General features: G+C 40.7%; 1 protein-coding gene across 1 annotated transcript in view; it reads right to left on the minus strand.

Annotated features, from left to right (window-relative positions):
- Positions 1–496: 496 nt before the first annotated feature.
- A2M (alpha-2-macroglobulin) overlaps positions 497–25,191 on the minus strand; it is a 41,196-nt gene continuing 16,501 nt past the window's right edge. The window contains exons 16-36 of the mRNA XM_080914237.1: positions 24,198–24,365; positions 23,870–23,948; positions 22,474–22,603; positions 20,097–20,325; positions 19,275–19,401; positions 18,683–18,804; positions 17,890–17,941; positions 12,392–12,475; positions 11,569–11,745; positions 11,177–11,264; positions 10,184–10,340; positions 9,843–9,917; positions 8,973–9,153; positions 6,953–7,176; positions 4,638–4,856; positions 4,352–4,479; positions 3,471–3,561; positions 2,703–2,771; positions 1,420–1,522; positions 973–1,014; positions 497–627 (exon numbers count right to left, since the gene is read on the minus strand). Coding sequence (XP_080770363.1) covers positions 611–627; positions 973–1,014; positions 1,420–1,522; positions 2,703–2,771; positions 3,471–3,561; positions 4,352–4,479; positions 4,638–4,856; positions 6,953–7,176; positions 8,973–9,153; positions 9,843–9,917; positions 10,184–10,340; positions 11,177–11,264; positions 11,569–11,745; positions 12,392–12,475; positions 17,890–17,941; positions 18,683–18,804; positions 19,275–19,401; positions 20,097–20,325; positions 22,474–22,603; positions 23,870–23,948; positions 24,198–24,365 — 2,562 coding nt within the window. The 3' untranslated portion in view covers positions 497–610. The remainder of the gene's footprint in view (positions 628–972; positions 1,015–1,419; positions 1,523–2,702; positions 2,772–3,470; positions 3,562–4,351; positions 4,480–4,637; positions 4,857–6,952; positions 7,177–8,972; positions 9,154–9,842; positions 9,918–10,183; positions 10,341–11,176; positions 11,265–11,568; positions 11,746–12,391; positions 12,476–17,889; positions 17,942–18,682; positions 18,805–19,274; positions 19,402–20,096; positions 20,326–22,473; positions 22,604–23,869; positions 23,949–24,197; positions 24,366–25,191) is intronic.

The following is a 25,191-nucleotide window of genomic DNA, read 5'->3' on the forward strand; positions in this document are numbered from 1 at the left end:
TGGGCTTGAGTCATAGATAGTCCCTCTTCTGAGAATACTTACATCATCTACATGTTTCACAACTTTAGTCTGCCGTCAACTATGGAATCTGAGGGTCAAGAGTAAGGGGTGGGTCATTCTTATTACTCCTCGGGAGATTTTATCCTTTCGTAGAACATGTAAATTCAAGAAGTAAGGCAATTTTCTAATATCAACATACCCATTTTTGTATTTCTGGTCAAGTCAGTCTTTTACTAGTTCATAAACATTCATTCTTTGGCTCTTCCTTGAGGCCTCTCTATAACTGAACGCGCTTTACTCTCTCTGAGCTATGACCTTTTGACCCATCCCCCATTCCGTAAATCCCATTTAAACCAATATCATCATATCACTTCTTGGTATTCTGAATTCCTTTTATTCCTGATTTTTATCCATTTTTATTGAGTACCAGATGTGGAAGCATGAAGATGCAAAAACCCAAAATGATGACTGAATCAATGAGGAAATAATGATGGGTAGATATGAAAAAATGGTTTATTTATCAAATCTCTGGAAATAAAAAAAACCCACTGTTTTTCTTATGAAGTCCTAAGAACAGGGCTCTGGTGAATACTTCTTATTCACAGCATCCTCAGGCATTTCCGTAATCTGTGGTTGTGCAAAAAAGAGAAAATTAAGATAGGTTTGGGTTTCCATGAACAAATGATGCTCCTGCCTCTAAGTTTGAATAGCACAGTGTCCACCACAACCCAGTGAATGCAGGAGGAACTGGGACCACTACAGCTAATTACCCAATAAGCTATGCAGCAAACTAGCTGAGGGTTCAGGGGCACATGCCTCTCCAAAGCATGCATTAAAAAAACCCTAATAATATGCAATCTAATCAAAATGGTTCCTAAGGAGAATATTTACCTAGAATTTTATAGAGGAGGAAATTTGGGAGAAAACCTAGAGGAATTCTTGATGCCCTTTAAAAGAATGTGAACCACTTACCTGTGCTGCAGGGAGCGCTGTATTTTGCAACTGCAAACTCATCTGAGTAGAAGAGAAAACAGAATTAAAGGCATCATGTGATGTCAGTATGGGTATCCATCTGCGTCTGCACCAGAAATACCCACGTCATTCCCTCAATCCGATGCTTGGGCAGCCTTTGAGCTATGGTGAGCCACATTTAATGCCAGACTCCTGACATTCGGTTGTTGTACATTCTTAACGTATCTGACAGAAAGTTAACTCCACAGCTATTTTGTTTCTCTGGTTGATGGGTTTAACACGTGCTTTCTTCCACAGGAGTAAGGAGAGAAAAGGGGCAGGTATAAAATCCGAAGGACACAACAGGAAGTGATAAGAAGCCAGTATTGCTTGGCAGTTTGGCTCCTTCCTAGGTCTAAGTTTCTGTGTTGGGAATTGAATGTCCCTGTTCAGGCTGCCCAGGCTCACCTTTCTCGTAGTAATCGTAGACTTTCACTACGGCTGGCTTCAGGTCTCTTATTGGAATATCTTGCTGAACCGTGAAGGACAAGTTCAATGTCTGATTTGATACCTGGAAATCAAAAGGGGCTAAATGACTCCTGGAACCTTTCTTTTCATTGTTTAAATGAATTGTGGTTTTATGCAGTGGGAATTTTACCAGTCAACAGTACCATGCATGGTATAGAAAGCCTCCAGAGTAAATGGAATATCGCCCCAAATTACTACTTAAATGATAAACGTAACTTGGTAAGTCCAAACACCTTAATTCAGGATTTGAAACCGTAATGCTTTGGCCCTTTAATACAGTTCCTTGTTATTTCATTGCTACTTAATTGTAATTTTGTTACTGCTATGATTGTAATGTAAATATCTGGTATCTAGGGTAACTGATATGGATTCCCTTACCCCAAAGGGTTTAAGACCCACAGGTTGGGAACTATTGCCTCTAAAAAAACATTTATTTATTATGTTCAGCCTGCATGTCAGAAGAGGACGCCAGATCCCATTACAGATGGCTGTGAGCCACCCTGTGTTTGCTGGGAATTGAACTCAGGACCTCTGGAAGAGCAGTCAGTGCTCTAAACCACTGAGCCATCTCTCTAGCCTGGGAACTACTGCCTTAATCATTGTTCGCACATGTCTCTGTTCATGGAGAGGAATATATACACAATTTCACTTTTACTTTCTAACAATTTCAGAGCTTTAGTACAGTTTTGCCTTTCCATCTTGTAAAAATACATATACAGACACAAAGAATTCTACGAAAGATGAATCACTGCTGCCTTGTCAACAGAAATTTCTACCAATAGACGTTTGAACAATTCTACTACTGTTGCCATCTTTCCAATCATTGGTCCATGGATGGATTGCTGCTTAACTATCATGAGGCCCAAGTACCAGGTAAGATTCATGGTGTTTTCCCCTCTTCATCTGTCGATGAAGATGACAATATAATCATCGCCTCCCCACATTATTCAGTATCTCCAAACTAACTGCTTGATGTAATGAAAACTGTTATGGAGAACATCTTTCAGGTCCCTGGATGTATTCATATCCCAGGAGTATGGTGTGTCATGTCTACTCACAGGCTCAGGTGAAATATCTCCAAAGAGAGGAGAGCGCTGTGATATTAGAGTTCAAAGGTCTCTGGCACGGAGGTAAGAACTCTAAATTATGGACATGCACTTTCCAGATAGTTCCTAGAGGACTATCATGTATGTGCTTTGCACATAGACGGTTGGGAGTCTCACCTTATCCAAGTAAATCAAGACATGGTTATTGCTGACTTCTGTCCGGCTCACATACACAGATCTTTCAAGCTAAAGAAAACGAAGACATCACAAATGTTAATCAATTGATGAGACTCCTGGAGAATCCAAAAAAAAAAAAAAAAAAAGGAGATTATTTTATTATCAAAATATCCTGAGGGTTGAATTTCTTTAAAGGTCCCTTATAAATAAAAAAGTAAAAGTAAAAATGAAAGATAATTTGGAAGAAGGGCATACTATTGGTATATCATATGAACACACATGTAAAGTTGATTTATTTGAAGAAAGGGTCATTCATCACTAAATGATCAACTCCAAATCATATACATACAAGCAACATGAAATGGATGTAGCAAGTTATATTTTACATTTATATGTTTGCACATATATATATATATATATATATATATATATATATATATACATGTATGTGTACATACACACATATGTAATGATAATTAAGAAAAAGAAGCCATGAATTTGAGAGTAAGAGGGGTGCATAGAAGAGGTTGAAGGAAAGAAAGGAATAGGAGAAAATGTAACTATATTTTAATTATAAAGAAAAAAAGAAAACTGTTTACAAGTTTCCCCAGTAGCCATGATACACACACAAGCACAATCACACTGTGTTTGGAGAAGGCATAAATCCTTAAAACTTAATGTAATAGTGTTTTAATAAATATTATCTTGTTCTGGGGATGCATAACATATAAAATGGAATGTACTATCTTAGGCTTATAGTGAACATACCATTTTCACTGTTGGTTTCAAGGGGATGAAGCCAGACACCATCTTCACATCAGCAATTGCCATGTTGGAGTCAGATCGGCTTCCAATGTAACTGAAGGTTCAGGAAAGAAAGAGTTAGGATTTCCCAAGTTAGTAAATAGTCTTTTTCTATGTCTGTATATTGCATACTCTATGGTTCTACAAAGTACATATAAGACCTTCCAAGAATCCTGAAAAAATTGGTGTGTATTAGAATTTGGATAGAACTGAGTAAATCCACAGAAACCGGATTTAGAACCAGAATTTAACCTGTGGGCTCAGGTCTGTGTCTTAAGGAAGCCTGGCCAGGTGATAGGCCCTTGAGGACTCTAATCTGTTCTTCGTTTTTGGTTATTCTCACTTTATCACCACAGTTTCCTAGGTAGATCAGAAAACCAAGTCACAAAGGTCTTATGGGTACATGTCTGTGAGTTCTGGCCACTTGACTCCTGCTACGTACATGCATGCTGTTTACCAAACATATTATACCATATGATTAGATTTACTTATGGGCAGTAGAATTGTGATAGAAAAGCTCCTACTTCCTTTATTTAAATCTTCCAAGAATCTTTTCTGTAAAGACCAAGATTACTAAAGGATTTCATTACATAGAAGGAATTCAAGTAATGGACAAAAGATGATATTGCTCATTTATTTACCATTAGGAGTAAATTATTCAAGGGAATTAGCTTCTAATGGTAGAGGACAGGCAACATAGCTCTATTGCCGAGAAACTTGATTGTACCGACTTAATACCTTTGTTTTAAAACAGATTTAGATATCTGCTACCCAACAGCTTTGTTTAGTGATAAGCTCTGGTAAAAAGATGGGTTGTTTCCCAGGATTATGGAAATTGGTCTTACCTGATATTGAGTGAGATCTGGAAGCTCGTGTGAGCATTGGGATCCTCACAAGTCCCAGGCAGAGTCTGCACCACTAAAGCAAACGGGAACTCCTTCTCTCTCGGGAGAACACTGTACTTCAAGGATGTCTGGACATATTAAAAATGGGCATCTGGTTTACTCCTCTCCTTGGGATTCCCCTCAACCCCCTCCTCTCTTTCTCTGACTTGTCCATTCACTTGCCAGAGATCTGACTTTTTATAAGGAGAACGATTTCTGGGACCCTCCTACTCTGCCCAAGTCTCACCTGGAGGTAGACACACCCTTCTCCTTTCACCTTCACGGTGTAATCCCCAGGCACAGTCGGCAACGTGGCTCTCTGTAGTAATAATTGGTTGTCGTTGTTCACTTGGAATTTTGTAGAAAACTCGCCTGAAGAATGGATGGTCACCTGCGCAGCTTTCTTAGCTCGTGTGAAAGTAGCTGCCCCGTATTTAGACAAAGCATGGAGTGCCACTACAGTATCCTGAAAGAAGAATAGAATAACTCACTCAGGGATTGCTACAGCCTGAAATGATCAGTTTCCCAGAGGTCTGATGCTTAGACCCTATGGTAGTATTTTGATGACGAATCAAAGCTAGTGGGAGACTGTTCTGATTTCAATGAAAATGTCTCTCATATCCTCTTTTATTTGAACATTTGTTCATGTCCCTCTTGGTGGCACTATGTGGGGAATTTTAGGTGATGTAACCTTGCTGGAGGGTAAGTTTGCACTAAGGGTGGGTTTCACGAGTAAAAAAACTTACACTATTATCACTTGGCTTTCTGTTCCATGTTTGATGTTCAGAATGTGAGTCCTTAGTGTCTGTTTCCTGCCACCATATCCGCCCTGTGCCACCACTCTTCCTCTTCCTCTTGCTCACTAAGAGACAGACTCTTACCCATCTGGAACCATAAACAACCCTTGCCTTCCGTAAGTTGCCTTGGCTATGGTGTTTTATCACGGCAGCAGGAAAGTAAATAAGGCAGAAGTCCTTAAGTCACTGGCAACATGGATCCTGGAAGGGATTCTGTTCCGGTGGGAATCCCAGGTAGTTCTTGTGAGTAAGTTGTCATGAATAAGGATAACAACCCTCACCTACCCAGATCTCTGGCTTCCTGCTTTCAAATAGGATGCCATGTTCCCATAGGTTCCCCCTGTGGCTATCCACTATAAGGTGAGAAAGCCACACACCAGAGCCTTATTTTAAGTGTTCATATGTTTCTCGTCTCTTGGCAACAAAACCCGTCAGCTAAATCAGCCTCCTTGCTTTGTAAAATTACTCTCAGATATTTTGTTACAGAATGAAAAAGACAAGACACTAATAGAGGTATGAAGACTCCAGTTTTCCAGAGTTCTGTTGGCGGTCACAAGGGTTTTAGTGTCCTGCTTTTGTGTCTTCCTCCCGTAGATATTTAAGCTTTAAGGATTGATTATAACCTTCAGGTGGGTAACAGTATCATAGCATCACATATGTGCCCTGGGTTGTATATCCTACAAGTACACCAGCAAATTAATTTTGATCTCCCTCTGTATAAAGTTTCGTGATATGTGTAAATGGAATGGAATACTTTATTGGCGTCAGACATTTACTGATGATGTCCCTTGGACCAGTGTGATCCTATCTGCTGTTTCCCAGCCAGTGGTTGGTCTGGTCCCCTTCATAAATTAAACTCCTCTCTGCTGATGAGAGGCCAAGGCCTTTTATAACTGTGCTCAGACTCAGGATTTCTCCACTGGGAGCAAAGAGGCTTATAAGCATCCTCCTGACATATTGCTGTCCTGACTTGGCTCTTCTGGTTCATCAAATACCTCCTGTGCTTACCTCCCCCTTGCTATGCACATTCTCAATGCTGCTGGCATGAGCTGCGAGAGACTATTTTAATAATAGATTCCTAAGAGCTAAATAAAACATTTTAAATAAAATAACCCACGTTTTATTCATGTGGGGAAAATAATCCTTTTTTTTTTTTTAACACAATAGAAAAAGACAAGGTTGTATTTCTCTGTACTTCCCTTTCACTTACAGAGGAGGTATGATGCCATCTACTGTCTCTGAGAATAACGCCTCTTCCTGGGCACATGCCAATGAATTGTTTAGGTATATAAATATAGAGTTGAACTTGAGAGACTGGTCGAGTAAACATATTTTTGTGTGCTAAGAGGTGTCTGGAGACCATCAAAAATGTCTAGTTTAAATATAGGTCTACAAATGGACACAGTTGTAAGGAGAGAAGGTTGAGTTAGGATTCCTACGGACAGCTTAAAAGAGATTCTTATCCTTCAAGAAGAATGGTAGGTAAATTACTTTTCTTCCTCCTTCTGGTGTCCTAGTACTGCTGTGGCCACAAAGATTTGTTGTTGAAACTAGGAGACCATGGTAACGCAGGACTGTGGTGGGGGTGGGGGTGTAATAGTTTAACAATTCTTTTTTAGCTGTCTTTGCATTTCTTTGTATCATCCCTCCATATTAACAATCCTCCAAGTCACCTTCATTGTTTCTTCCCCCTACCATGTGTGTTTTTAGTCAGCAAACATTCACTAACCAAAGATGAAGTAAAATGTTCCAGCCAATCACTGACCTGGGTTGAAGAGAAGCCACCATGGGAATTCTGCTGCTTCATGAGCCACTTCACGATGAGCGTTGCAGCTCTCAGGTCCTCTTGGGTTGGAGCTCCCTCAGTGGTAAGATAAGCCAGGAGCACATACGCAGTCATCTCTACCTCAGCCGAGGGAGCCTGAGGTTGGTACCAGAGACCCACCGGCGCTCTGGGTTTCTGAGGTCTAGTCCAGTGGACAGAATTGTCTGGAGGTGGAAGAAGGATGCTTAGGAGTGATTAATATTTGCACTTAATTGTTTGAAAGCATCCAAGACAGAGCTAAGGCGAGGACTGCTCTTCAAAGGCCATCCTTCAAACCTTAAAGAGATAATGGTCCCTTTGGTGCAAATGTGAGGTCGACATTTCAATCCAGTTAAGGCAGGGAAGCATTGGTAGAGTGACAGGTCCCTTAACCACTTATGACTTAAGACAGTTACTACAGCTGTGCGGTGGGAGAAAGTTTTCTCATAGGCTGCAGGTATTCTCTGCTTCATACATGATCTAGAGCTTAACCAGAATGTATTAGATATCTTGTAAAGCCCTTTCCGAGGAGGCTCTTGCGAATATCCCAAAGCACATGAAATGATAAAAAGTTTATATCTGTTAGATTGTAAAAAAAAATTACTGTTGTTTTTAAAATACCTGACATGGCCATCAAGGACTGGAACTGACAAGGATTGTCATGGAAAGTCAGGTTTTCTTTGAGAGCAACTTGGCAATATTCAGCAAAATAAGCGTCTTGTCTACAGTGAGTTATTGCACTTCTAGAAGTCTAACTTGGAGAAAATGGCACATGCAGAGAGATGGGCATCTATGCATCCACTGTGTCCCTATTGTGTTAGCAGGAAGTCTAACATAGTGCCACATATCTGTGATCCCAGGACCTGGGATTGTACTGAGGTGGGAGAATTGTGACTTTGAGGTTAGCGTAGGCTACCTAGCAAGATTTTTGTCTAACAAATAGAAAAGAATGAAAATCAATAAACTATTGCTAGGGAGGCTTGTTTGTATAATTCCACACCTAAAAATCAAAAGAAAAACAAACTGCTGAAATGTCAATGCTGAAATAAAATGATACTGCAATGTGCAAATCTGGTCACCTTACAAAATTAAAAATATTGTTTATGGATACATTGCAAGAAATACATAGGTATATATTACATATACACATAGAAATTGTGATAATGAATTTAAGATGATGTTAATCTCTAGAGGTGTAAATGACACATGGGATTCTTTTTAATGCATTGGGAATACTTTATATTTTATGCTGGGAATGAGTTACTCAGGTATTTTCTAATTACTCTCTATGCCTTTTGCATTAACTGAAATATTTCCCAATGTATTAAGAACATTTACTAACACTATTAAAGAAGAAAGACAAGTTTAATTTCATTGGATATGCACATTGTATTTTCTGTCTCTTTAACTTGTCATATAAACCGTGATATATGGAAAAAATATTACCTGAAAATTAAAAGACCGGTCAGCACAACTGACTTGTGTAATGAGATGAAACACCAGAACCTTCTCATGAGGTCACCAAGTAAAGGTCATGTGTAGGTTAAGAAGTGCCATCTGAGTAGGCAATGACAGCTAGTGCTCTTATAATATTCACCACCTGCCACAGACTCCACCAAGTCTTCACATTTACTATTCGTTCAGTGAGCAGCCCTATGGGGCAGTGTCCCTGTCTGCAGATGAAGGAGCAGAACCATCAGTAACTGGATGGCTTGTCCGGATTCACACAAATAGTTCATTTTGGAGCAAATCTCCAAGGCTGAGCTTCTTTCTCACTGTTACACCTGATGCGTCTTATTTTCTGATGTGTGAATTCACTTCTAAAGTCCTAGATTTTAAAAGATAAATTCTATATGGAATAGATAGACACAATTAGATGATGGATGGCGGGTAGCAGAGAGGACAGATCACAAAAGGCAGAGCAGGGAAATTCTGCAGTATGCCAACATGTTAGCAAGAGAGTGACCTCAGATGCTCTCACCTTCTTTTACAGCCTCCTCATCGAGTGATTTCAGTATCTTCTTCTTCACATCCTGGTTACCAGCGAGGGCGAATGCATAGGCCAACAGTGCCTTAGTGTAGACATGGCTGCCATCGGCTCTTTCTCTTGCTGACTTCCAAGCTGTGTCCAGGCAAAAGAGGGCATTTCGGACAACAGGGTTCTGTGAACGGGTAGCAGAAAGGAGTCAGTTATGTGAAGAAAGGTTCTGACATCCCCAGGTAAGCAGACAGAGTAGCCCTGGAGATAAGGGTTTCCAATTCATTCTTATACAAGAGAAAAAGCAGCATCTAACCAAGGCTCAGGAAATGACAGAAGAAGCAGAAAAAAATGTAAGAGCCACAGGATGGGGAGGAGTGTTGTGACATGCTTTCTTCTGAATATGGCATGCCTATTACGTTCATGAGCTTACAGTAGCTGGGGCTACCTACAGAAGACACATGATCAAGCCAGCTAAAATTCTGGCATAGATGGGGAAGGTGCTCTCCAGATCCCACCCTCTATTTTGGCTCTCATGGCATTTTGTAGTTTCGGGAGGAAGAGAGATTCATTATTTTTCAAGAGTGGAGCCTCTTGTCAGAGCCCCATGGGTGCCTCCACACCCATGAACATATTAGCAGCACTAACTGGACTTAGTGGTTATGATATTTTTCAAGGAAGGCATGATGTTGGGAAGAACAGAGTTGAAGAGAACATGGCAGGGGTAGATATGATTTATATGATTATATGCATTTATGCTTAAAATTAAAAGTAAAAAATGAAATAATTTACTATTAACTATGAAACTGGTATTACCCATGTCTTTTATTGCACTCAGAACTATCTTTTGATAGGGAAGAAAGTGGTACCTACAGTGACAGGAAGAGACATCTCCAGGAGTGCAGTGGTGATGTAGGCAGACAAGGTGACTTCATCTTCTACTCCTCCCTTGAATGGGCAAGAAGAAGTGATTTGAGTAGTTCTGAGAATTCTATTAACTAGCTATTCCTTTTCTGAATGTGTTGTGGGGCTTATCACTTTTTAATATCCACCCCAAATGATACATCACAGTCAGTATGTACTCCATCCTCTCTTTCTTGGTGATGTCTAAGTCTTATTGTTCTTTGGTGACGCTGCCAGTAATTTCTACCCTATAATCTCTGTGCTCACAGATCTCATAATGGATAAACCCAAACCAGATGTGGAATATTCACCTTCATGGCATTGTTGAGCAGTGACCCAGAGCTCCTGAAACAGCCATTGTCTTTCTGCTGCTGGGAGAGCCAGAGGAGAGCTTGGGTGATGTGCACCTCATCGATGAAGATATATTTCTGAGCCTGAGCAAAACTCTTCAGTACAAAGGCTGTGAGCCTGAGTGAGGTGGAAATGATCGTATATTTGCTGTTACAATGATTTTAGAGCCACTTCAGACCAACATGCTGCACAAGTCCCTTCTTGACACTGAAGAAGAAAAGGAGGAGGAGGAGGAGGAGGAGGAGGAGGAGGAGGAGGAGGAGGAGGAGGAAGAATCTAACAGGAATCAGTGTGCACTGGAGATGCCCTCTTCCCTGCTCTCCAGGAGAAGTATATTAGACCTTGAATTTGCCTTAGCCGTAATGATCTACAGATTTCTGACATGCTGTTTTCCTTGGCTCTTTGAGAAGATAAAACAACATGGGATGGTTATTGACCTTCCTCTTAGGTTTCTTGCTCTGTACTGATTACAGTATCCTTACATGTCCAATTCTTATGTGTGGTAATTTTATATTTGCTTTTACTTAGGAATGTAAAGATAAGATTTTGCATCATTCTCTCCTTAATTCTTTTCCCTCCAAATGAATTTATCCTCTCCCAAGGTTAAGTATGACCCAGAAAAGATAAGCAAACTGAAGCTGATATAGCTTATCTAGAAGTCATGTGATATGTTCACTATATTCCTTTAGAACTCTTAGTTAGGGGAACTGTTTTAGAAAAGGACATGTTGCTATAATATGACCAAGATGACTTTTAGGAGTACATTTAACATACATATACCTGAATATCAGATACTCTGCTTATTAATTCTCCAATATTGGTGCATTCACTTAATACAATTCTCTCTAATTCCAATAGTATATGTCTGGACAGGGTTGTTATCAACATAACTAGGGTACTGCATGTAAAGAGTTTGTTCAAAGTAAGAGCTCAAGCCACTGGCTTCCCCTTACCAGGTATTGGCTTGATTCCTGCCAGGTTTATCCCCAAAGGTGCTGTAGGAGCCATCGCGGTGCTTGTAGTTTAGTTGCCTTTGGTAGCCTGTGAGCAAAGATTAGTGAAACAATATGGCAGGCTGAGTATCCATGGCAACCAGGAAGATTATTAAAATGCTTGTACCTCTTTAAAAAACTGTTTTGTCCACAAGTAAAGTATGCTCTGAGTTCATAATGTGTCATTGGAAGCTGGAGAGTTGATAGTTTCTATGAAATAAACTATGCTGGTTTTTTTCTATTATGGTAGGGGGATAATATGCAATAGTAGTGATAGATAACTCAACCTCATTAAACAAGCCAACTGAAACAATACTGTCAACCTTCAGCCCCCCCATCCAGTCAGTGCCTACCCGTATTGAGATAGGCAATGGCCTTGGTCTTGATCTCCGGCGTCAGTTGTCGTGTTTCATTCAGATAGTCCAGGACATAGATGTTAGGAGCAAACAGAACCATGTTCTGTTCTCCACAGCCATAGGGCATCTTGAGGAGATCCTGTGTGTTCTGCATGGCAGTACCTAATATGTCTCCTAGGAAATGAGAGAGATGGGGAATGATGACATTTAAGATTAGATCCAAAATGAATAATTAGGCACGTTAAAAAAATGAATACGTTTACAAAGTGTGCAGACAGGACTGGAATTTGGAAATTATTGGAGACAGCAACTCAAAGAAGAGAAGTTAAAATCATAATTTGATGAATATGTGTGTGTATGTTTTTAAGACTAGGTTTTGCTCTGCAACCTAGGCTGACCACAAACTATGCATGTATCTTCCTGCCTCGGACTTTCAGTGTCGAGACTGTAGGTGTTGTTGTCTTTTGTTTTGAATAAATATTTATAGAAAAGTAACAGTGTATGGACTGAGAAGTTACATTATTTTATTCAAGAGTGTGTATGTATATATTAATACAATCTTTACAAAAGAGGTAGTACTTTAAGAGAGGGTGTAAGGGGACACTTGGGAGGGGTTGGAGGGAAGAAAGGGAAGTGGAAAATGATGTAATTATATTTTAATTAAGAAAATGAAGAATTATAAAGTAAAATCTTTTTTGCTGTGTAAATACAGACCACATATAAATGTGTGTGTATTTATATAAACACACATGCACAAATATAAGGATAAAAGAGAATACAGCAAAAGTTAATGTCCAAATTCTCTAGAGAATGAACTCACCCAAAACTGTGAAAGAGGCTCGGGCAGAGTCCTCTACCACATCTGATGGCAGCTTCAGTGATATCTGTTCAGATACCTCAGCACCTAGGGCAAGAAGCACAGCAGTCACAGGGAAGGCCGCTCTGCACTGGATCCTTTAGAGATGTTGATGGCCCAGAAACTAGAATTGTGTCTTAACCAAAAGCTACTTCTGACACGTTGTTCCTTTTAAAAAATAAACATTCTTTTCTTTCCCCTGATCTTAGGAGTTACTGAGAATTGAAGATTCCCGGAATTTCACTCCAAACCTCCTCGAAGTGAAATAGAATTTCCAAACAAGGGGACAAGTCAGGGAAAATCCAGAGCTGGGTGTCTGTAGCAGTCACCTCACTGTCTGCAGTGTGTGTGACCCATTTTAGCCTTCCCACTCACAGATTCTCTCTCAAAAGTCATGAAAGGGGGACATCCAACAAAGTTCATGTGTATAAATAATCAAAGAAACCCTCCCCGCAAAGTCCAAATTTTACAACAATGCCATATCCTTTCTTTCAGATGTGAATATGGTACATCTTAAATAGGAGTGAACAAATGAATAGTACCTGACTCATAGAAAACACTCACTATATATGAATATAAAGAGGAAAAGTATAATAGTTATTTTCCTCTCATAAAGTTATTCCTATGCACCCTTTTCACAAAGTTAATGTGAATCTTTTTGCAAGAAAAAAAATGCTCTAAGCAAAGATAAAATAAAAACAAACAGGTGGAAGAAAATATTTTGGCTTGCTTGAAATAATCAATAAATAATAAACATATGTGCCATTTTAATCTTGGTGGAAGAAACGGAGAGAAAAATAAAGGCACTGTGGCATTTGTCATCTCATTCTCATAAAGTTAATGTTGAGTCACATAACTAGTCAGATACCATATGCCAGGTTGAAAGAAAATGCAATGTACTCATTAAATACCCAATATCACTCAATTCAGGTCAAAAGAGACAAAATAGTGGAACGTGTGGGGGTCAAACGACATGACAGTATTTTATAAAAAATGCCTCAAACAAACAAACAATAGCAGAATTCAACTTCTCTTGTGATGAATCAAGACAGGGCCACAGTATTTTCAATCCAAAATTTTGACAACATTTGTAAGCGATGGAGGTAGATGAGGATGCTGAGCATACGTTCTGGAAACGTGTACTTATGGAAGCACACATAAACATAAGGAGGTGCTTCTTCTCCTAAAACCGAGACTAGAGAGAACCTGATGAGATGGAAAATGTTAAGCCCCAGTATTTCCCATGCGAGGCTCAGGGACTAGAACATCTCTGCAAATTCATTACACAGAAACAAGTCTTAGATGCCAGGGGAGGGTGGCCTACAACCGGAGAGAACCCAAACCAGAAAGGTTAAAGATGGTGCCATTTTAACCACTTCCCGTCTGCTCCCCCCAGTTAGCACAGCCCTTGTCAGAGATCTCCCCAAGCCCAGTTTGTACAGGGGAAAAAACAACCAGAGAGAGTCATCCAGCCCAGATAGCATTCTGAACTGCTTCACAGGGAGTCCACGCAGGTCCAACTCACAGAAAACCCATGGGCAATGCCACAGTTAGATTACACATATTTGGATAAAGATGGCCCAGTACACATTGCTATAAAAAAGAGCCTCTGTAAAAGCTTTATGGTAATTAGAAAGAAAGCCTGGTTAGTAGAAACACAGATCAAATCTACAAAGGATAAAAGACAACATTACAGAAAAACATCAGCCCATAAAGGGAGACACTGAGAAAAGAAGGAATGAAACATCTACACAACCAGGAATGGCTAACATGTGCCTCAGGACTTACCTGTCAATAACCTCCTCAGATGCAAAAAGATAAGGGTCTCCAGTATAATGCCCAAGAGTGAATGAATGAATGAATGAATGAATGAATGAATGAATGGATCAAAACAAGACCTAACTATGTGGCACTGCAGCAGAATCACCTTCTGAGGACCCATATGGGAACAAAAAAAAGGGGGGGGGATAATGGCATTATATCATGTAAAATAACATTAAAACTATGTGAAAAGATTTAGAAATCTTTATAGAGACTCATTCTTTAAGAGAAGATAGCAATTGTAAGAACACATGTACCTCCAGATCAGAGTGCACAGACAGAGCGGATATTAAAGGGTACGAAGTGCCAAAGGCTGTGATGACGTAATGGAGGGGAACCTCAGAACCACACTTCAAAGTACAGATAAACGGCCCAGGAAGAAAATGAATCAAATCTCATGTAAGCAACCCTCTACCTCAGACAGCCTAACAGGACTGCAGAACGCCCCATAGAGAACAGAACGCCATCCTTCTTGACGGGGTGGAGGCAATGCTTATAAATTGTATTTGTGTCACCAAGAGATGAAGGCTCTGACTATCAAGTGGAATATCTTTCTTAGACTTTCTTGGCTAAACTTTTATTTATTCATTGTTGCCCTCCATCATCGTGGCTCAAATTCCCTCCATATGATGGTGATGATGATGAGGAGGAGGATGAGGATGATGATGATGAGGAGGATGAGGATGATGATGAGGATGATGAGGATGATTATGATAACAGCAACAACAATAATAAATACATTGCCAACATTTGCTACTTTAAAAAATAGTTCTTTGAGAGTTTCATACATGTTTTAATCATATTCAAGTCTCCCCAAATCCATCTTTTTAACGCTTAACGGTATCTTACTTTTTCCTCCGTTCAATACGAGTTTGTTCCGTCTAAATATTCTTGGATGTGTGGTCTTCCACTGGAGTGTGATTGGTGTTCCAGGGGATACACTCTTAGGAAAAACTGTCTCTCCCTCTCCCAACAGCTAAAATCTGCCATTTGCACAACAGTTAAGGTGTGGGATTGTATGCCACTCCAGGATTTGGTCCGGTGTGGGCTACAGGACCTGTGCACGCTGCTGCCATTGCCGTGAGCTCATGTGTACAGTGGCCCTGCTTTGCTCTGCCGTAACACTGTCCCCTGCAGTCATTCACTGCCGCTGGCACTTACACGCTTTTTTGTCCCCTCTTCTGCAGTGATGACAGACTTGGGGTAGGTGCCGTGTGTATGTTCCCTTTAGGGCTAAGCACTCTGCCATCTCTGGTTCCCTCTGCTCGCTGGGCAGTTTGGGTCTCTGTGCTCATCCCCATCTATTGCAAACAGAAGCTTCTTGGATGAAGGTTGGTCTATGGTTATAACAGCGAGCCTACATTGAGATGCCATCTTACCTCATTCTGAAAACTCAAATAAAACACACAGGTCATGACAAATGCGGAGAAGGATGTGGAGAAGGGACAATACTTATTCCCAGCTGGTAGAAATGCAGAGTGTTCAAGCACTCTGAAAAACACTGTGGAGGTTTCTCCAAAAGGTAAAAAATAGATCTACGACAGGATCCAGCTGTACCACTCTTGGCTGTGTGCATAGAGGATGACATAGAGCCCTACTTCAGAGATACCCGCTCATCTATGCTCATTGCCGCTTTATCAGTACCCAGGAGATGAAATAGCATAGACATCCATCAACCAATGGATAGATAATGAAATATCCACAATGGGATGTTATTGAACTAAAAGAAATTATGACATTCTGAGGTAAAATGCATGGATTTGGACATAATCACCCTGAGCAAGGTCGTTCAGATCCAGAAAGACAAATGTCAGATGCTTTCTCTCATTTGTGGGTGTCAGCTTTGAGACTTCATAATTTATGTTTCATTTGTAATAGCCGTAGATGCCAGGAAATGACTGAGGGGCCATGAGGAGGGATTTTCAAGGGAGGAGAGAGAGACTGCACTGGTGTAAAAGGTACTGGAAATATGGATTAGGAAGAGTTAACCTGGGGTGGAGAGAGGAGCATAGGCTAGAGTAGGGAGTAGAAGGAAGGATAAATAACACTGAAGACATTTTGGAAAGACCATTCCCAGTGCTCACCCCAGTATGCAGCAGACAGAGAAAGCCTACGTAGCCAGTGAAAGAAGACTCTAGGGCTCTGTTCTGGGGAGACCCAAGCCACTTCTTCCTGATCATCCATTCTTCCAAAGCACACAAAATGTTGTTCAGAGTGGATTATGCATTAAGTCACAGAACCAAACAACTCGGAATCACTTTTGTCAAGTGTGTCATGAAACAACAGAAAGAATCTTGGAAAAATCATGAACATGTGGAAGGTATGCATCAGCACCTGAAGAACCCATGCGTTGATGAAGATGAGATCCAATAAAAAAATTACAGGATATATGAAAAAGGAAATACAAAGTCCCCAAACCTATGGGCCACAGACAAAGTAGTTCTAAGAGGAAAAAATGTATAGTATTAAGTGGCTACCCCCAAACAGAAGGAAGATCTCAAGTCAATGATAAACAGTTCCTATCAGCAACTAGAATAAGACAAGATCCCCTCAACAGGTGGAAACAAAACTATGCAGCAACAAATTAAATCTGGAGCTATGCAACCAGCCAAGACTTCATCAGAAAGAAATAAAAAATCTAAACCGATCAGAAACAACTCAGAATACTGACTGAGTATTAAAATTTTCATTCAAGAAAAGTCTAAACAGTGGTTCTCAACCTGTGAGTTGTGTCTCTTTTGGGGATCAAGCAACCCTTTTACAGAGGTCGTATATCAGACATCCTTCATATCAGATATTTTACACTGTAATTCATAACAGCAGTAATATTACAGTTATGACGTAGCAATGAGAATAGTTTTATGGTTGGGGTCACCATTAAGAAGGTTAGAAACCACTGGTCTACAACCTGATGACCATACAGTTAAATTTAACCAACTATCTAAAGAAGAAAGTTCACCAATCTTTTCTATTCTTTCAAAAACACTAAAGAAGAAATACTTCTAAATGCTTTTTAAAATGAGATCAGCTTTACCTGGCAAAGGCATTACAAGAAAAGAAATTGCAGGCAAAGGGGGCAAAGACACCCCCTAAATACTATTACAAAATTGGGAGCAAAAAAAATAACAAAGGTAATCAAAAGCAAAAAGTTCAGAACTGGAGGTGTTACATTGTATCTATCTATGTTTCAAAACAGACATTATTAAAATAACATGATATTTACATTAAAATATTCACAGAGAGACCACTGTAAAAGTATACAGACCATAGAAATGAACCCACACAGGTACAAATGGTTAATTCTTAATGAAGAATATAGAATACATGAACAAAAAAGGGTCTCTTCAAAAATTGTTGCCGAGGGAACCAGTTAGGAGTTAGAGCCTTGTCATAAGAAGAAGCCTCATGTTGTTGTTATGGGTTGTTTGTTTGTTTATTTGATCCCCCTGCCTCAGCATTCCAAGTGCTGGCATTATATGCATTCACCACCACACCCTGGCCTCTTTAGGAACCACTTTGTAACTCTATTGTATTGAGGACACTTCAGGTATCTTCCCACAGGAACATATAAACAATCTTTGAACTTCAAATGATATAAAGCCTTAGTCAAAGAGAGTTTAATCATAATGGTCGAGGCTTACCTGTTGGACAAAGCAAACTGTTGAACGTCACTTCGTTCTCTAGACCTTCGGGCTTTCGGTAAAAGAAAGAAAAGTTAAGATGAAATGCATTGGCCTTCAAGATATGTGTGTTGTTGATTTGGGGACCACAGAGTCCCATACAGTGAAAAGAAGAATTTGTTGCACTATATAAATACATTTTATTCATTGAAGTATATGAAAAAGATGGACTGATAGAAAACATGTGTGAAGATTAATGAAGATAAATAGCAAGAGTGGACAGAGATAGAGAAGGAAGGGGAACAATAGGTAATTAGATAGATAGATAGATAGATAGATAGATAGATAGATAGATAGATAGATAGATAGACAGACAGATAGATAGATAAATAGATAGATAGACAGATCGATAGATTGATAGATAGAAGATAGATAGATGATAGATAGATAGAAGATAGATAGATAATAGACAGATAATAGATAATAGAGAGATTGATGATAGGTAGATAGATAATAGATAATAAAGAGATTGATTATAGATGATAAGTGATAGATAGAAGATAGATAGATGATAGATAATAGAGATATAAATGATAGAGAGAAGGATGGATGATAGGTGGATGAAAAAACTTGTGAAACACACACATACAACTATTATTATTTAGAGTACCTATATATTTATGTTATTGTGAATCTTATTATGGGCTGTGCATTATTCAGCATTAGAGAGTTGAAATCTTAAAAATAATTAGACCCCTAACTGAGTTCACTCTTGTGCCTCAGCGTGCCCTATCAGGTAGGTAGGTTTACTTACTTCAACCAGCAGGGACTTGATGATCGTGTCTTTCTTTCCATGTTCAGGGACCACCGGTACCTCGTTCCTACACAGCTCCTTAGAGTTCAGTGCCTCTGTACTAACCGTGAAATTCACTTTTCCTAGTAGGAAAAAGAAAAGCCAAGTAGAGCTATGTACATTCCCTCTTCCCCTGAGCTTGCAAACTGGGAATTTACAAGGCTGTAGATTCATAAAAACAGTGCAGCAAAAATAAAAGCAGCATTCACTAGAGGTCCCTGTCACTAGAGGTGGAGGATGGGAAGTGAGGCTCCCTTAGGCCTCACTTACAAGAAAGGGTTTCTTTTTGTTGTGGCTGGTGTTTTGTTCTACTTGAGGTGGGGCTTGATTATGTGGGCAAGACTGGCCTTGAACACTTGATTGATCTTGGCTCAGCCTTCTAAGTGCTCAACTAACTGTAGGTGTGTGTCAGTAAACCTGGCAATGGTTGCCGTTCTGGAATGGAAGTCAAAGTCAAAGAAAAGCAATCCTGCCATCTGGGGGGTCCTTGCTGGGGGAAGAAACACTGCTTCTAAGGGTTGGGACTCGGGTGCCCCTGGACTCTGCTGCTCACCTAATGACTTGGGGATCACCGCCCAGGATGCGGTATGCCGCTCGTTCATACAGAGGCAGTGAGACTTCTGTTCCTTCTCCTCAGGGGAGGCTAGAAAATTGGGAGAGTCCTGCAGTTGCACAGCAACCTGCAGCCACACAAGAAGCAGGGAAAGGGAGAAGTACAGGTTTAAATGGAAGCCTACTTGGAGAGGGTTAGATTTTCAGTTACCTAATATCAATGAGTTAAATAACCCCCCCCCCCAGTACTGTGATCCATTTATTAGCACCTCAGCACTTGGAGGGGTGCTTGGCCTTTCAAGTGCTGGAACCAGAAGAAAGACAGTGAGGGGGTGTTGCCTGGGTAATCACTCGTTCTGGGACCCGGAAGGGTGACTGTTCCCTGGCTCAGTTACTACACAAAATCTACAAATTGTTATGGTTTTAGTCAATGAGAGATGCGCACAAACACCATTTTAAATGAAGCCATGTGTAATGAACACACTGAGAAAAATTAAATATATAGGGATTTAGAAGCTGGATCTACAAACTCTAAAACATGAGACGGAGAAGGTGATGCTTGCTTGTGTAACAAATCTTTCTACTGAACAGATGGCCTAACTTTAAAGGATTACGATCAATGCTAGAAACTCGTCTTTGTAGGTTGATTCTTAGAAATATCCACTTTCCTAACATGAATCTATATATGATAACTTCTTCCGCTGTAGTAGACAAGTGGTATATTTTACTTATTCTTTTTTTATTATGATTATTTCCTTCTTGGTATTTCTAAAAAATGGGAGTTTTAATTTGTGTGTGCTCCATTAAGGAAATGAATCTTTACCCGGATGCATGTTTGGAGGTAGTTCAGCACAGTGGCCTTGAGCACGAAGGCTTCTCCACGGATCACGGAGTAGGGCATTGTGAGCTCCACGAAGAAGGGCTGGTAGGCTTGGAAATGGACCACGGGAGACAGGCCCAGACCAGTGTCATTGGACAGGCAAAAGGCACTGGCCTTCCATTCAGTGATGGTGTCAGGGACTGTCATCTCCATTTCAGCCACTCCTGAGGAGCTGCAGGGAGTGGGGTATGGAATGAGCAGCTAAACTCCCTTTAGGAGGAGAGCCCATCAATGATTCTATGGTCATAACTTAAATGCACTCAGTAGAAATTCCAGCAATGGAAGAACAAAGCTAAGATTTTCCATGAGGAAATGGCGGGCATGCCTTCTGTTTTCAATTAAGCCCGGATCAAAATCATCTCCGAACAATTAGAGCAAAATCTCTTAGAAAAACACAGCTATGAACTGTGCATGCAATTGATATCGTTCTCAATTTTAGTTACAAAACTGAAAAATTAGATCAGGGCTTTCAGTTTCTTCTAGGAAAGTTTCATTGAGCTGCATTGGCTTTCTGAGAGTTGGTCTCCTTGATAGCCCACTTTAGAGAAAGGCACATAGCAGACCGGTAGGAACCTGAATAGAAAGGTGAATGCTTCTCACTGTTCTACTCAGGGCTCTCCTTCAGGCTTTTCCTTGGAAGGAATTTGTGAATTTATGAAGCACCTCAACTTTTGTAGCTCTATCCAAGGGTATGGCCGACTCATAAGCCACCCATCTTGGGAAACGAGTGGTTCTCACAACCTTGGAGAACAAGAGAAAATGTGCAAGGAATGTGTGCACATGTCCAATGGCTTTCTCCCAAGGTTCGGCACAAAGAGAAGTGAGAATGGGGGTCATGGGTCTAGGGACAGGGGTGGGGTTGGGGGTGGAACACTGAACTTTTAGTTTTGTCCTGGAATAAGTTTGACATTCGGTGACACTGGTTTCACCAGAGGACCAGGCCTTTAATGAGCTCATTGTCCTCTGGGAAGCTGAACTGCTGCAGGGACCTTTTATCCTGCTGTTTCTACTGGATGACTCCAGAGACAGATCAACACAATGGACAGCTAGCCTGCCTCTGGAAGCAAAAGGACATCGTATTTGCTTGGCTCCTGGGGATAGGGACTGAAAGGATGAAGGGGGAGATGTGCAGTATGCAGAAGAGTAGAAACATTGTCACAGACCCTCCCCTCAGCTTTGCACAGTGTGAACCCAGCTCCTGGCTCTCCAGGAGAAAGAAGGGCATGGAACAAACACTTTAAATACAAGTGATTGCAAGCCCTGTCTCAGTGGGTCTGTCTCCAGCTCGGCTACCTAAAGGCCCTGAAGGATCTTGGTAAATGCCAAGCTCCTGGTGACCATAATGACAAATAGAATGTTCAAACCAGCACAGAGATCTGAGAAGCATCTCAGTAGAGGTTCTCAATTTGTAGGTCACACCTCTTTGGGGGTTGAATGACCCTTTCACAGAGGTTGCCTAAGACCGTCAGGAAACACAGATATACACAGTGAAATTTATAACAGTAGCAAAATTACATTTATAACGTGGCAATGAAAATAATTTCATGGTTGGGGGGGTCACCACAACGTGAGGAACTGTGTTAAAGGGTCACTTTATTAGGATAGCTGAGAATAATTGATCTAGAATCTCTCTGGTTTGGCTGGTTGGTGAAGTATCTTTTAAATACTGGGAGATCTCAATATCTTATGTTCAGCCATGGACACAATGAGCAGACATATCCCATTAAGCTTTTGGGTCTTCTCCATTGGTTATTATGTTAAGGGGCCCTTGCGATCAGTTTATATTGTATAAATAACATAATATAATAATATATTTAGTATATATTATATAGATGCAGAATTATAGAAACCATCTTCAGGCGTACTCAATGGAGCACTAGAAATACTGTCAAGAATAATTAGACTAGAAAAAGAAGTCAAGAGTATCCAAATTGGAAGTGACTAAGATGATCCCTGCTCACAGGTTATCTGATCCCAAATGAAGAACACCATAAACGTTACTTTAAAAAAAAAAATGGTTAGAACTAATATAAAGAAACTCAGCGATGCTATTAGATGCAAAAATGAAAGTATGCTTGCATTTATAAACTATCTGAATAAACAACCAAGTCAACAGTCCCATGTGAGATGGAATCAATACTTAGAAGTCGCTTTAACTTAGGGGCTTCTAAGTTGCTCAGCCTTAAGAATGCTTTCCCAGCCGCAGCGAAATGCAATGTTAAGCAATTCTAAATATATATATCAAAAAGGGGAAACTCGCTGAAGTTCAAACTGTGATAGATCTATAGCTGCGTATCTTATATAAAAATAAGTTACTTACCCCACGACCACCAAGTCCCAGATCCATGTCTCAGGGAAGTAGCTTCGTGTAATCTCTGTGGGAGACTCGGAAGATTCTAGAAAAGCATCCATGTGGCTTTGGCCTATGATGTGGTACGCAGCTGGTACAACTGCGGGCCAGAGAAGACAGGGACAATCAGTACAAAGATAGAGTTCATGAACCAGTGTGCTACAAAAGAGTGACCACAGAAAGATGGAGGAGGTGTGCCAGGAGCCAGGAAAGGATATAGGGGCAACAGGAAGGCTTCTCTGAGGAAGTGACATGAGCCAGAAAAAGAAAAAAAGCAAGCACAGTTTGGAAGAAGTGTGTCAGAAAGTCTGAGCTTTGCTTTCAAAGTACGCAAGAAATGGCTGCGTGGAATCCCAGGAAGCTACTGCACTGGGATATCAAAGGGAGAGACCTAAGGTGTTGGGTGGGGAGGAGGGCAGTGGGCTACCCTGCCAATGGCATGTTCATCTCTGGTAGCATAGAAAAAACAAACAAACAAACAAGCACAACGGTAGTGGTTTGAGAAACGGTTTACAGCAATGGAGGAATCTCAGATAAAAAACTATGTATCCCACACCGACGGAGACATCAGTTGACTGTCCTACACTGTCACTTTCTACCAGTAAAGTGCTGGAACTTTTGACAGTCATTCACTCTAGGGAAATGTACAGCAACAGACACACAGACATGCAGTAGACAGGTGGGCAGATGATAAATAGGTTTCCTATAAATCCTGGTAACAAAGGATTTCTACAGTTTATAAATAAAAATACCTGATTCTCTGTAGTAAATTTCATATAGAAAATGGATTTTCGCAGAAACTTTAGCTAGATTTTTTTTTTCTTTTCTCCACATCTGACACATCCAATCACTAGTTAGCAATATAATAATGAAGCCACGTTGCCTACTATGACTTGGCAAAGAAATAGCTACATCACTGAAAATAGTTAAGTGTGTTTACTGCTGTTGACTTTGGGGCCATTGAGGGAGATCTTTCCCTGGCTGAGAGAATGCAACCCTGTTTTGTGAGCATCTTTAACTCTGTTTCTTTTTAGTTAGACTCCTGGGAACCTTCCTTTCCTTCCAGCCCCTAGTGTCTATCAGCAGATAGTTCTTGGTGACTGCATTTCTGACCCCTGCGAGTCTATCCTTTCTTTACACTGTGCGGTGCTGGATCTGCACTTCTCCTCAGCCACTGTTCACAATCGGCCTTTAGTGCTCCACGAACTTACACTTGGTAGTGGGGTGCCAGTCTCAGATTTGCGCTTGGATTGTTCAAAACAGTATGTCACAGTTCTATTATACCTGAACTGAGGTTTGAGTTAATTTTGATCACATTTTATTTTGAAAAGTTGGTCTTATTCTGTTCAATATTTTAGGCACTCACTTCCTTTATTGTCTCCGAGCCGTTCACAGACTTTGGTTTTACGGATTTTCGAGTTGGTGAATACCTTTAAGCCCATATCCTACAAAGGAAATAACAACCTGATTAGCGTGTCCCACACACTCCTCCTTCACCTGAATTAAACTTTCCATATTTGCATCTGAAGGAATGTTATGTCATGTTGTCCCTTAATCTCAACAGTGATAATTTTATTCACAATGCTTATAAATATCACAAAGCAACAACTTTTAATAATAAAAGGAAAACTTCGTTAAGCATTAAAACTTATGGTCCTGATTCTGCTGTGTTAGGCAGATCTCTTCCTGGTTACCTTTAGGAAGCCATACATGTCCTCTTCATTTGTGTTCTGTACCGGGGAGTACAGGATGCCATTGATGTACGTGTCATCCTGTTTAATGCAGCCTTCAGTGTCCTCTTCCTGTTCATCTGCACCATTAGGGAAGCCAGTGAGGTCTTTCACTGGTAGCAGGTCATAAACCTGCAGGAACACAGAGCACATAGAAGCTAACCCGTCTGGCTGTTTATTAAGCAGTTACGAGAAAGCCCCCAAGGACAGCAGCACTGAAAGCTAATGTGCTTCCCACTGAATTAATCGAGGGTCCTGATGCTTGTTTATACCATTTGGTAGCAGACACTATCTACTCAACACTAAAATGAAATAAGATCCTAATAAATCGAGTTGTGCTGATTGTGACTCGCCGATTTGGGGAGAAGGAGTGAAGGGATGGTTCTGTCACCACCTTGGAGTTGGCCACCAGTTCTGCACAGAACGAAGGACACGTGCCCCAGAAAGAACAAGTACCGGGAACATCCTTCACGTGGGAGGAAACAGTACTTCTGAGGTTTTATTCACGGAGACGAGATGCTCCAGGCCATCATTCAGTCCCCAAGGGGACTCTGAAACACTGCACATGATGCTTTCAAACCCACGCAGGGGAGAGAAGTAAAACACACATGACGCGCTGACTGACAGGCGATGTGCGTTCACGGGGAAAGTGACTGCGGCCTGAAAAGACAGGGCCTGGAGCCTGTGGTGATCTGCAAGGGACTCCTTAGCTCCTCCCCACAGCCTCCCTCCCTTGCTTTGTTTTTCTCCAAATCATATATTGTCCACTTTGATGACAAAAGTGTAAATCAACAAGGCACAGACATTTGACTTTCCATAGCTCAAAAGAGTTCCCCAGCACCTAGTACAGCTCTGAGAACACAGTAGGTGCCCGAGAACACAGTAGGTGTTAAGTCTGTGTTTGCTGAATGACTCATGCTGCCAGCTCAGCTGAAGTTGTTTATTAGTAAAACACTGG

This window comes from Micromys minutus (genome assembly GCF_963924665.1).
Source record: "Micromys minutus genome assembly, chromosome: 3".
Lineage (NCBI taxonomy): Eukaryota > Metazoa > Chordata > Mammalia > Rodentia > Muridae > Micromys > Micromys minutus.